The sequence below is a fragment of the Hipposideros armiger genome, unplaced genomic scaffold, assembly GCF_001890085.2.
Source record: "Hipposideros armiger isolate ML-2016 unplaced genomic scaffold, ASM189008v1 scaffold_58, whole genome shotgun sequence".
Taxonomy (NCBI): domain Eukaryota; kingdom Metazoa; phylum Chordata; class Mammalia; order Chiroptera; family Hipposideridae; genus Hipposideros; species Hipposideros armiger.
The window spans coordinates 1,441,280-1,455,174 of record NW_017731408.1 but is presented as its reverse complement, the minus strand read 5'-3'; the positions used below and the strand labels follow the sequence as shown (position 1 = coordinate 1,455,174).

Here is a 13,895-nt window from a genome sequence, read left to right as displayed (position 1 = left end):
ATGAGTGCCTACCAGTGTCTGACATTTTGTGTATTAAAGACAAAAATATTCTTTAGGCTAGTAAGTTTTTGTTTCAGATTTTTCTTGCTGAGGAGTCAGAATCAGCATGGGACACATGGGGAAGGACATATGAATAACTGCATTTCGTGTTCTGAAGTCACACTGCTTGAGCAACCCTGGAGGTTTACACACATGTATGTTTCCTGGGTCTTTTTCATACCACAGAAAGAATGCAGAATTAGCGCATAGCTGCCACAAAATAAGTATTTACATTAATGACATTTCAACTCAGAGAAGATAAAGATTGTTGAAAAGCTTTACTTTAATGCATTCACAACGTGAAAACAAGAATGTACTTTATTCATACAGCTTTTTGGTGTGTTTTTCTTGTGGGAGAGAGCAGTCTAGTTATTTATAATACACTGAATTTAATAATGTTTTGTGGACATTGTTTCAAAAATGTTGATAGTATCTAAATTTTATAAAATTTTCTTATCTAGGTAGGAAAGGTTTTTCTCAGGTCAAGATTCAAATTAGCAAACTTGACTTTATTTTAAAATTACAAAGGAAATATAGAAATACATTTTCGTAAAATAATCAATCATTAAAGTCCCCTTCACTACCTATGCCTACCCAGGAGTCCCACTTTCCTTTCAGGGCTGAGGAGGTGAATAGTTTGATATATTGTCTTTTGGTTTTTTCTCCTACATCTTTATCAACACATGTAATCTTAAATAATATAATTGGGCCATGCTATATGTATTATTTACCTACTTACCCTTTTCACTTATATTCCATGCTGTTTCACATCTGTCCACCTCAATCTTGTAACAGGTAAATCCATTCATAGTTTGAAACTTGTGTAATGTATTTGAGCTTTTTCTAGTGGTGAACATTTAGCTTGCTTGTAATATTTCCTTATTGTAGAAGGGCTAGAATCCTGGCAGATTCATCTTTGTGAATATGTGTGAGTTTTTCCATAGGGTATATACCTAGAAGTGATATCGCGATGGCGAAAGGTATTATGTGCAATAAAAATTTCACTAAATACTGTCAAAATGTTTTCCCCTTGTGGTGCAAGGCTAGGATATGCTGCTAGGTGGGGTTTGCCTGTAATTCATTTTCTGTCAGCAGAAAATTCCCAGTCTTTCTGTTATCAGAGGCTAGCTAGGGACGTGCCCTTCTTCTACCCAGAGTCCTTACCCCTTCACCAGTAGTGGGCGCTTCTGCCTGCTGCCCAGAAGGGAGGGAAGGGGAGTAGCAACCAGCCTAAAGATGGTTGTAGTCACCACTGTCTACCTACTGCTTGCACCTGTTGCCGTCAGACTGGGGCTCCCCCAGGTTCTTCTTCATGTGTCTGGGATTTGATCCTATCAGATTTGATCCTATCAGCTTTCTGTCTTTTAGGAATTCCTCATAATTTCTATTGTACTGATTATATCCTTATTTTCCTGTGCTATGTATACCATCTCGAGCACATATATTTAGCTTAAATATTCAGAAGAATGACCATTGAATCATAAAATCAGGTATTGAGTTTCTTAAACTTGCTCCATCCCCCTCAATGTATTTCTATCCCATGGCATTGAACAGGGTGAAGAAATATAAACNTCTTCTTTCTGCTTGATGGAGAATAAAGAGGCACGGTAACTAAGTGTGGGGCGTTATTCTGAGCTGGATCTTTTTACTATGTAGAAGATCGCTAGGGCAACGAGTAAAACTTGAGTGGTGCTTGAGAATTATTAGGTAGTAATGTATCAGGTTCAGTTTCCTGACTTTGACAGTTATATTGTTATTATATAGTACAAAGTCCTTGTTTATAGGAAGTACACACTAACGTATTTGGGGCTAATGGGACATCATGTTGGCAACTTTCTAATATACTTGTAACTTTTCTGTAAATTTGAGACTTTTCAAAAAAAAAAAGATAGGGCCCTCTGGAGAGTTGCTGTACAAGTTCATATATATCAACAGGACTTAAAACTGGAAGTGAGAGAGAAACGCTGGTGGGAAGAAAAGAGGGGGGCATTGTGTGTGAGAGAGGCAGAGATTGATAATGGTAGAGATTGCGTGAAATAGAAGAAACGATGATAGCAATATAATAATATAGAATAAGGAACAAGTTAGCAATGGAGCATAATGTCTTTATATTAGGGCACATTCGTGTTAAGGTGTGTGTGGCTATAATCAAAATGGAAATGCCATTCATTACGCAGGTGGAAAGCGCAACCTTGTCAGCAGGATCTGGATTAAAGGGTTGCCATTTGGTACCATTTTCACGTAGGTACTTAGGTACAGTCCTAGAAGTCGTGAGGATGCCCTGGGTTGGAAGAGGAAAGTAACAGGGCTTTTGGTAGAGCCTAGTGGTAGAACATTAAAGGACAAGTGGAGAAGACTCAGCAAAGGAAAATGAGCAAGAAAAACAGGAGAGACGATATTCTGGAATTTAAAAAGAGAATTCAAAGGAGAAATATGTGATCAGGTAACATCAAGTTCCTCACAGTGATGCTGTGATTCGAAAGCTTTTTATTTTTTCAAATTCTGATCATGATTTGAATCATAGTGTTCTTCCTGAAAGAAACGCTCCTTCTTAAATGCTGTCGTTACTTGAATTGTATCATATTCATTTAACATTTTTTTAGCACCTGCTATGTGCCAGTCACAATCCTGTTATTCAGAGCTACCACACAAAGCAAAAGTAGACATGTTTCCAGTCCACATAGATTTCATAATTCAAAGGGAAAGACAGCTATTGATGTTACCAAACAGTTATAAAGCTGCTAGTGTGACAGTGCTGTAAAGAACAGCAGAATTGTATTACGAATCCCTTTAATAGGTTGTTTTTATTTTTACCTAGTTAAGGAGCTCCGGAAAGATTTCTTTGAAGTAACAATTGAATTGAAATTTGAAGAATGAGTAGAAATTAGCTAGATAAAGTGGGGAAGAAAGTCTTATCCAGGTGGAAGGAACAGCATGTGCAAAAGCCTTAACACGGAGGCAAGAAGTGAAGAAAGGCCGTGTAGTTGGAATGTGCATGGATCTCAATGGGGAGTGTGGTTTGTGGAGATGTCAGTAATAACTAGACAATGAAGAAGCCTTATGGCCGTGCCATGTTGAGTATACCTTTATCGAAAGAGGATCAGAGAACCGTAAGGTTTTATAGAGGAAGAGATGAGAAGCATCAGTTTTGTGCTTTAAAAACCCCGTGAACTCAGTGTAGGACATTGTGTAGGCGAGCAGAAGTGGACGAGTCCAGGTGCCAGTTTCAGAAAGAGACAGCACTAGAATTGAAGAGGACTAGGTCAATAATTTGGTTTTAACTATGCTGAATTTGAGATGGGTTTATTTATTCAACAAATGTTTACTGAGTACTTGAAATGTGTCAGTTATTGTCTAAAGCTCTGGGGATTAGGCAGTGAACAAAAGGAATGAAAATCATTGCCTTCGTTGAGTTTACATTATAGTGATAGTAAGCACTCCAGAAGTGTGTATTGTATGCTATGCACTGTACCAAGCATTTTGTAAATATCATCTTATATAATCTTCACAACAACTTTATGAATTAGGTACTATTATTTTTCCCATTTCACAGTTGAGGCAAATTAAGTGTAAAGATATACTATCGCTTGTAAGCATTTAGATAGATGGATCTAGAGCTCAAAAGAGATCTTTACTGGGTATATAAGGGGTGTTAGTAAAAAATACAGCCAAATGAGAAACCCATTTTTTTCTTTAAAACCTATCTTGTTTTCAGATTGGATGCTTTTAACTTCAGTTTTCTTAAAAATTGTCCCTAGAATGCACCCTCTTGTGTCAAGAAATAAGTATACTACTAATACTAACGTTGGGGATGGCAGTAGTAGCAGCACCAACTTCTCTTACTACTCAGAGGTGCCTTTACTAAGCTGATATGATGTATTATTTATTTTATGAGGTAAATACTATTAGCTCCTGCATTTATTTTAAACACAGAGCAGGAAGAGTCTAAACACTGAATCTTNTTAGATGAAGGGAATCTGTTTATAATGATATGAAAAATTTTAAGTTACCATGTTTGGTAATGATTTTATTAACCAGAAAAAATCTGAATCAAGCTTTAAAATTGAGCCAAAAGTATGTTCTGACCTCATCCAATTAAATTTATTCTAGTGTAGCATATACAGAAGGTATCAAAATAGTTGATACTTGTTTTAATGGTTGATTGAGTATAAGGCAAACGAAAGTTGAAAATATACTTTTCCCAGCACATAAACATGATAATTATCTTTTATTTTATGCTTGGGACAGTTTTGTTCTAATTTTGAAAAAAAAAAAAAGTTCTTTAGCAGAAAGCTATTAGACCATTGAGAATTGAACACCAGAGCATGTGGTGTGTATTAAGAGTACTGTTGGTAATTTTACTGCTGCTAACTTAAAATCCTCAAGGGGGAGTTAATTACAGGAAAACCATTCTAAATATCAGTAAGCTGCATATTTTCCATGACAAGAGGTTTTTCAGTTGAGGTTGAACAATTCCAGAATCTGAGCTTGTAAAAATAAGTAAATAAATAAAAAGTGGGTGTTTGTATGCGTACAGTAGACCTATAATACTTTAAAATTTTTTCATAAAATTTTATTAAATTCAGAAGTTAGTGTGTTTTTAATGTGTCAGCATGATGAGAACATGTTTAAAAATGTAAAAATTCCAGTTGAAAGGGATAAGAAATTATTTTTAATGGTCATTTAAATGAATGGGAATTTATTTACTGAGCTATTTTAATTATAGCGTTTTTGTCCCTCCCCCCACTTTCCTTTCATATAAGCTTTGTGTACCTCACGACATGTATGGCAATAATCAGAGAAAACAGTGAGAAAGTTGTTGAATTTAATAGTTGTTTCTGATGTGTTTGGCATATGCGTATAAAATTTAGCTTTGGAAATGAATAATTTTTTATTCTGTATTTTTTGTTATGATTCTGACTTAACCTTTTAAAATGCGCTATGAGAAACATAGGAATTAGTAAGCTAACCAGTAAATTACATATACATTCATATATGTATAGTGGCTAAGATCCCAGATCCTGGTGCCACACTGCCTGGATTTAAATAAATCTTTACTTTTCACTAGCTGTGTTGCCCTGGGCAAGTTATGTAACCTCTCTGAGCCTGTTTAGTCACCTGAAAAGGAGAAATTAGCAGTGTTTATGAGAATTAAGAGAGTTAAATATGTAAAATGCTTTGAACACTCCCTAGCACATGGTAAGAGCTCTTTAATATTAGCATCATTATTATTTCTGTTTTGAAGAAGGAATTGTAAGTTCAGGAGATCAGAATGTAACATACTGCTTTTGTACTAAATTCTGACTGGCAATTGCTAATTTATTATAATTTATCTTATAAGAAAATATATAAGATGGTGATTTCTCTTGTACTTCTCAGTAACCAATTTGTGTTTTAGTAAAATTAATGGTAAATTGGAAAACATCTTGTTTTGGCTAAGAGCAGTGTTTATAATTTCAGACTAGGGAAATATAAACACTTGAAATATAAACAATGATATAAAAACATACAGCTATTTTCCAAAAATATTATTAGGCTTTTGGGGGTATAATTTTTTGTGTGGCTAAAATAAAGCCATTTAAATTACGTACTTTAAATTTTTCTCAAATATTTACTGAGACCGTCATATGTGTGCAGCATACTTATGTGGGTATGAAGGAAATAAGATTTTATTTACCCATAGTGGGTATTCAAGATAAATATAGAAAGTTTCTTTCCATGACTTTCTTATTTAACAGGAAGCACCTATATTCTTTTAAGTAGTGCCACAAGTATTGTATGTAAATAATTTATACATGGTGAACTCACAGTAAATATAATAAAAATAAACTTTTATTTTAATGTTATCCATAACCATACCTATTAAACTCAAAGAAGCTTTGATTTGTCTGGTTAACCAGGTAACATCCATGTAGTTTAACTATTTAGCATAAATTATATAGGCATATATTAGCCATGTTGCTGCAAATGGAGTGCTTTCTCCTCTGTGGGTTTGGGGCCTTAAGCCTAGGCATAAAACTGCAGTGGAGTGAAAACCTCCCCATCTGATTTCCATATCAATAGCCGCTGCCTGGGTGGATCAGGTGCTTTGCCTCTGGGATTTCCTTAGCTAGAAACCGGCCTGTAGGGGAAGATGCTAAACTTTCCCTACTGTGACACTAGGAGCTTTAAAATGTCACAATCGAGAAGTTAGTATCTGGTTTTATGTGTTTCTTAAGGAGAAAGCTGCTCAAAGCAGTGGAGTCACTCTGAAGGGATATGGGCTCCGAAGCCAGCTTTTTGAGTTGCAGTGTTTTCTCCTTTCAGCCGCACCCCTGCCCCTCTTTCTGGTTCCAGTGTTGGCTGTAGGTGCTCCTCAGAGCTGCGTCTTCACTCCCTAGATGGCGTGGTCCCTTTCCCCCGTCTCTTCCTTTCCTGCTGCTTTGTCCCAGAGCCTGAGAGCCTGGTGCTGCAGCTCTCCACTGGCGGCGTGCGGCTCAGGCAGTGGGGCTCCTTGCCCAGAAGCCGCCCGTCCCAGGCTTTCTGTTATGTTTGCCCCCGGGGTGTCTTAGCCCTTTAGTTTAAACACAGGGAGGAGGGAGGTAGTGTTTGAGCCTCCACTTAGCTTCCACACCACCTTGCTCCTGGATATTTGTATAAGGTCTGACATGGGGGTGCGGGTGGGGTGAGCTGTAGGCACGGGCCAGGTGAAGGAAGGAGGGAGGATGGAGGAGGGAGGCAGAGAATAGAATGTAGCTTCTCAGAGCTGCTAGCTCTTCATGAGTGTCAGCCATGGCTTCAGTATTTGGCCTGAATCCTCATTGGCTACTCTGACCCCTCTCCTTCAGAGCCACTCCTCAACCATTTCAAAGTGTCTGTCAGGACGGCATTATTCCAGGAATGAATCAGGCTTTCTTATTTTTCAGTGTTAAGCAGATATTGTTACTAAAACTAGGTTCTGATTTTTTTCTACTGACAAATTTCCAAAAACGTGCTGCCTTTGAACCCTCTCCTGCCCTAACTATAAGTAAATAAATGGTTTGGTGAGCTGTGCAAGGGTCAGATTTAATGGGATTAGGGTGCTTGTTCAGGGTAGCGTTAAGCTAGGTTTGGGGAATAGTGTTTGTCAGAAGGAGCATGCGTGCCATCCCAGCCGCTTCCCCCGCCGCGGACGCCTCTCCGTGTAAAAATGATTGACCTCCTTTGGCCACCTGTCCTTACCTCAGTTCCCTGCCCTTCTGCCAAAGCCCCCTTCCCAGAGCTGATGGACAGCTTTGTTGCCTTTTCATTTCAGCTGCAGATGAAGATATCCTCGCTAAAGGAAAACAGTCCATCAAGAGCCAGGCTTTAGGAAATCAGAGCTCTGAAAACGAGATCCTCCTGGACGGCGACGACGATACTCTGTCATCCGTGGAAGAGAAAGATCTAGAGAATCTCACCGGTAAATGCCGTGGTTGAGCAGCTATTTCAGCCAGCTCTAGGCCAATAAGCCTCTAATTACTTACTGTTTCAGCCGTGAGGGCTAGCACTACTAAGTGTACCCCCCCTCCTCGATTACATTAGATAATTTCTTTTTGTTCTTTCAAACATTTTCCACCTAACCTTCAACACTGTTTCACCTTTGTTTTTCTATTCTTTCAGTCTCTTTAGGCTATTCATCTTTTTTATTTTAATGAATAATTTTCACTGAAAAAGAAAAAAAAGTTTAAAAGCAGCAACTGCAAAAAAGATTGCTTCACCCATCCCATGGGAGTTACCTAATCTCTCTAAAATGAGAGCTCTAAGTAAAATTCTGCCAGTTGTTTTGTAAATAAAGCTTGGGGGCTGATGAGCCGTTTGCTTTGATATACCTGTCTAAGAGAACGTGCTGCATATACATTTAACGCTCTCAAGAAAATCCGTTCCACGAATGATATGGCTTCTCACAAGATTCACATATTTTACCTGATGTAGGAATTTTGACTTGCGCTTTGCAGATTTTCAATTTTACTCCCCTTATGGGAAAAATTCTCTTGTTTAGCCTGAAATTTCAGTCATTCATTAAACGTTGTTTTTTCCTCTAATGCCTGTGGCTCTGTCCTTCAAGGCAGAAAGTCTGAAAGATTCTACCGTTTCTTTGTTGAAAATTATATAATCTTCTGTTTTGATCATTTTAAGAGAAAAGGCATTAGAAATATTATATTGAGTGACGTATCGACACAAACTGTGCAACTATACAATGAAAGATAATGATAAGCAAAAACAGATAATGGTGTCTTCTCTGATGACCATAAGCCTCTGTGTAAAGTAGCGTAAAATTAATTGGAGCCTAGTGTTCAGGGATTTGGGTGGGAGTAGAGAGGAAGGTGGACAGTGCTATTTTCCAGTCGTTCCCTTCATATCCATTTACTCATTTCCTCCTCCTCTCTTTTGCTTCTATTCTTGCTACTAGTAATACATTCATACAGTAATAGAGGTGAAAGGGGAGTTTAATTATATAATCTTGACAATGGCAATAGGATTAAGAAGTAATCCACACTAATAAAGTGGTGTGGGTTAGAAATGAAGTGGAAATTGTCAGGGGTCTTCTTTAGGACATAGGCTGCCTTAGCTCCTGCAGCTGTCTGCTTACCCTGTAATTGAATGTCTGAGAGTGATTGAAAAAATGTTATTTCTTCTCAGGATTACATGCTAATGTACAGAGGGCAAAGGAGACAGCAAAAGAACACATAGCTGCTTACTTCATCCATTTATAGGGATGAGCTTTGGGAAATCATGGCTGTTCCGCTGGTATCTGCTGCCCATCTGCAAACACAATGTATTTGTACATTGGGAATAGGGGGCAAAACCTGCTCTGATCTCCGCAGCGCATCCCTCCTATTGTCCTGCTGGCACACATTAAGATTGATGTGAGATTAAGGACCAACACCCTTCGGACAATCGATGGAAACGTCAATTCATCTGAATTTTGAAACACTTATTCACCCATTGATTACCTGAATAGGTGTGCCGTGTTTATAGGCACTATATTAATTCAGACCTCTAAGTGCCAATCTTCTCTTGCTGCTTTCTTCACCTATAGAATTTGTACAATGAGGAATTGACATGGGATTTCAAATCCTTACCACAACCAGCTCTACACACACACACACACACACACACACACACACACACACATAAATGTATATGTATAATAAAAATCATTATTTTCAGTCCTTACTTTAGGTTTAGCTCTAATCCACTTTCTGCTCTTCTATCTGTATTGAATCTATTGTTTTCAGTAGCAGGCTGATTTGTCTCTTTGATAAGCTCTGTGGAGATTTGATTATTCCAATAAAAATTCATTCACTTGGAAACCCACCCTCCAGCTGTTTACTCCCAGAGTCCCTGAACTACACTAATATTAGATTTGGAAGCGTTGAACAATATTTAACAGTGGAAAGGCAAGCTTAGAAAATAAGTATTTTTGCCAGTCTTTCATGGGGAAAGTTGTTATGGGACAGGTTTTGTGTCAATCTGGCACAAAATCTTTAGCAGAGACTACGGTGTAATGTTTCTCACGTTGCTAATAAGCTAGTGATCTTTTTGTAATCATGCCTCCGCCAAACTCGCAGCTAACCTCTGGCCTTGGGAGCCCATGGAGTCCCGCTCGCTCCTGCTCCTGGTTGCCCTGCCATGTTGTTTGATAGCCTGAGGCTTGTTTTCTAAATGGAATGTGGATGGACTTATTTAGGCAGAGCCGCCCTCTTACCATGAGATTAGACCAAAGCTTTGCAGACTCCCCATAAAATAATTGCCTCCTAGTTTACTGTTTTCATTAATTGCCTATGATAAATCTCCTGGTTATGAGAATCCTAACTTTGCATTTTCGGAGGAAGATTTGGGGTGGACAGAATTTGTAAGTGTAGGATTTGGCAGGCAACGTGGTCCTGGAGGTGAGAATTTTAAAATTAAAGTTTTGCTTGAAATCTATTTGAATTTTTTTGAAAACTGTCACTCCAACGTGTGCGGCTTGTCTGTTCCTTTTGGCAGGTCCTGTTAGCCTGAGCACACCCGCTCAGCTTGTGGCCCCCTCTGTTGTGGTAAAGGGCACTCTTTCTGTCACCTCCTCCGAACTCTATTTCGAGGTGGATGAAGACGACCCCAACTTCAAGAATATCGACCCCAAGGTGAGCCGTTGAGGAGCCGGTTTCATTTTGATGGAATTGTATTTTCCTGTTGTTGGATGGTGTGCTGTGAGGTAGGGCTGGCCTTGGGGAAGTCTGACAGACTTAGTTGGAATTTCTTGCTGAATTGCCTCTGCCTTTCTGCAAGGCAGCTCTCTTCTTTACCTTATGATTCCCTTACTGGCTAGTTAGATTATTGAAGTTCATTTAGATTCAAAAACAATTCCCACTTAATTGCATTTATCATTAGCTCATTCAAGGGTAGGGGGAGACCCTCAGGGAATATCTTCTGTAAATATATTTTGCCTCAAAGGGCCCAGAGTGAATTAAGCTACAAAATTCAGTGAGAGTGAGAGAGAAATGATTTTGTTTAGCCTTTATATTTTCTGGATATAATACTAATATATCACTTGCCTTGCTTTGTCCTCATGACTTACTGCTCTGCCGCGCGTGCATGTCTTGCGTGTGTATGAGATACCTCTGGTTCCCATTACCTGTAGCCGATTTTACAAGGCACTGCATAATTTCCTATTCTTAAATGAAAATGTAATGTCCCTTTTAAAATGTATTTCTGGTTACTTTTCAGACCTTGGCAACTTTGTTTCACTAAAAAACATTTGTGCCACAGCCATAAGGCCAAAATTAGGTTTATTTCATGAAAGGGAATGGCAGAATTTGTTCTGAGAGAAACAATCTCTTTTAAAAAGAAATGAGCAAAATAAGCATCCTGTAGAGAGAGAAGTGGTTTAAAAAAATTGGAATGCTTTCTTTTACAGGCTGATAGCTTGTGCGTCTGTGTGTGTGTGTGTGTGTGTGTGTGTACACATACATGCAAACATACGTACATACACATACAATTCTGAGTTTATTGGTGGGAGGCTCTTTGGTTTTGTAATCATGTGCATTATTAAATTTTAGTGATTTAGAAGTATTTCAAAGTAGCTCCTGATGAAAATGTTATAATTTTATTAAAAACTTTATAGTCACCTCTGGTCTTACCCATGTTTCTAGCACATTGTTTCAAAATTGCTGCCTCTATGAAGATAGGATTTGGTAGACTGTATGAAAGGAAGGCTACGATGGGACTGATTATTTTGACCATGATAATTCAGCTAAGGCAATAGAGAGAAATCTTTAATTCAGAAATTACACCAACTAGAAAAATTTTCACTTTGTTGCATGGCTGAAATGTCTGAAAATGTATTTCAGTTTCTTTAGGAAAGAAAGGTGACCAAAATTACTTAAACTCTCTTAATATATGATAGTTTGTGAGTTTGAGAGTCTGAAATTTAATTCAGAATATTCCATTATGTTTCTGGACATACATGGTTTAAAATCTAAATTGTGATTTAAAGGTACCGAAGGTAATCGTACTCAATATTAGAAGTTCTGCCAATCTTTGCAATTAGGTTCTTTGAATTTATTTACTTCTTTGGAAGAAGTCATAACTTTTATTTCTCTCTGATCTTATTCTGTGTAGCATCATTAAATTAATTTTTTTCCCCTGTTGCTTGTGTGATACAGGGATCTTTTACCCTAATCACAGAAATTTTACGGTATCACAGCAACCTGCCTAATATTACAGAAGTGAAAACTTCTGCTAATTTGTATTTAAATTTTTTTTCAGCCAGTTATGGGAAGAATGTTTGATTTTGTATAGATGCTGGTGCTTTAAGGTATTTGTAATGAGGCTACTGTGTTGCTGCAGTGTTTTTCTTTTTTAGTTGTATAAAATTAAATAAGGAGGGGAAAAGATACTGAATTTGGGGAATTTTTGTTTCCTCTTGTCAAGACTTAAAAACTTTTTCCAGGGATACTGGAGGAGCTATGTGTCTAATGCTCTATATACTTTTGAGCATGCAAAAATGTCATTTTAAGATGTTTTAATCTTTTAAACTAAGCTTTGTGCCCTTAAATCATTTCTTAGTCAATGTAACCACCTACTCCTAGCTTTGAAACTGTTTGAAAATCAGAGCATTTCCTCCAGAGAATAAATTCCTTGTTATTAAAAAATTAGTGTATTGGTTCCAGCCGGTTAGTATCACAGTGAGTTTGTTCTACATCTACAAGGGAGACCAGAAATAGATATAGGTTGAAAAGTTGGAGATGATTTCGGAACTGATAAGATCAAAGTTTATATTTCTAACACAGAACTATTTTAACTAGGGAATTCTTACCAGGAAATCTTACGACTTAAGCCTGTTTTGTCAAGTGAGGTAGGCTACAGAGCCCTGAGCACCTTTCTTGTTTTACATCCATCTCTGCTGTCCTGCCACTCATCCTCCATCACACTTCCTTCCCCAAACAAACTTCTTCCTCTGATCTTTAAAATTTCTGTTCAGAACATTTTTTCGGTATATCTCTCATCTATGGATTTTTCTCAAATTAAAAACTGGGCTAATTCAAAGAATACATTTTAAATATTATAGGGAAACATCTGACATACATTCTGTACCTGTGCCTCATCATTAGCATATATAATGGAGTATATAGTTGCCTTCAACATAAAGAAGACAAGCCAGTTCCTTTCCCTGTCCATCCCTATCAAAAGGGATACTTTCACTTTTACCAGTTATTTTATTTTCCAATCAGCTGTTCCCCTGCATTAAAAAGAAACAAAGTCAAAATGTTGACATGAGCACATTGGATTGTTACCTTGGAAAGGCAGAAGGCATAGGAACTTAACTTTTTGTACTTGTAAATTCTTGAAACAGTAATCTTTCTTTGGTCATAAAGTTGTATCAAAACCTTCTTTGTTTAAATTGCCTATCAGATGCTTCGAGTAATTCTGAATAATTCTGGGAATTTGATAAAAAATGATCTTAGTTTGGGCATTTATAACTAAGCTGTTTTAAGAATTGAAGTAATTCATAATTCTGGATTGTTCATATCACCATTTGCTAGGAAAAGGAATATTGCTATGACCATTTTATTCTTTTCTGTGTGGCTGATTTAACTATTAAGTTTTTATTATTTAAAGCTTGAAGAGGACAAAGATTGAAGGAAAACTATCAACTGATCATGTTAACTATGCAGAAAAGATCCATAAATATTTCCTTTGCATTTCAGACTCAGAGTGGATTTTTAAAAATTATAGCATAAAAGCAAGCCTCTTAATTTTGAATGTGAAATTTTTTTTTTCTATTTGAAAAATTAGGATCAAAATCTGTTGCTCCATACAAGAGCTGTTCTTTTCTTCTAGTGTAAAACAAGCTATTACTTTTAATCTTAAAATCTACAGAACAAACACAGATTATATAGTTGGGTAAAATTAATGTTTTCTTTTTTCTGAGGATTTTTAGTAGAGATTTGTATGGTTAAACCTACAAAATGTGCTGTATTTGTAAATTTTGCAATTTAGTGTTCACATGGCAGCTTCTTGTATTTAGTTCCTCAAATTCACATCTTTACATTGTAAATTATAAATTGTGAACTCGCCTGCCTTCATTTAAGAACAATCCACAAACAGTCAATTACAATGTAAAGTAATGTTTTTATTACTGTTTTCAACAAGACTGCTTAGGGTGAGGGTAGAGGTGCAAGAGAGGGAGGGGCACGATCTGACATTGGCACTGAGATACATTTAACATCAGAAAACTTTTCTTAAAAGAGAAATTTTACATATAATTAAATACTTTTTTTTCACTTGGTGACAACATTCAGGCAACCCAAAACAAAATGAAATGAGCGAGGGAGACGGAGGAGAGAGGGAGGGAGGGGAAGAGAGAGAGA

At 37.2% G+C, this 13,895-nt stretch overlaps 2 protein-coding genes across 2 annotated transcripts in view; one reads left to right on the top strand and one right to left on the bottom strand.

The window, feature by feature from the left end:
• Positions 1-13,895, top strand: part of LRBA (LPS responsive beige-like anchor protein) — a 610,319-nt gene that overhangs the window by 348,858 nt on the left and 247,566 nt on the right. The window contains exons 39-40 of the mRNA XM_019641170.1: positions 7,313-7,459; positions 10,030-10,166. Of these exons, the coding sequence (XP_019496715.1) occupies positions 7,313-7,459; positions 10,030-10,166 (284 nt within the window). The remainder of the gene's footprint in view (positions 1-7,312; positions 7,460-10,029; positions 10,167-13,895) is intronic.
• MAB21L2 (mab-21 like 2) overlaps positions 1-13,895 on the bottom strand; it is a 21,193-nt gene that overhangs the window by 5,562 nt on the left and 1,736 nt on the right. The window contains exons 2-3 of the mRNA XM_019641180.1: positions 7,152-7,157; positions 6,625-6,631 (exon numbers count right to left, since the gene is read on the bottom strand). The gene's annotated coding sequence lies outside the window, so the exon portion shown is untranslated. The remainder of the gene's footprint in view (positions 1-6,624; positions 6,632-7,151; positions 7,158-13,895) is intronic.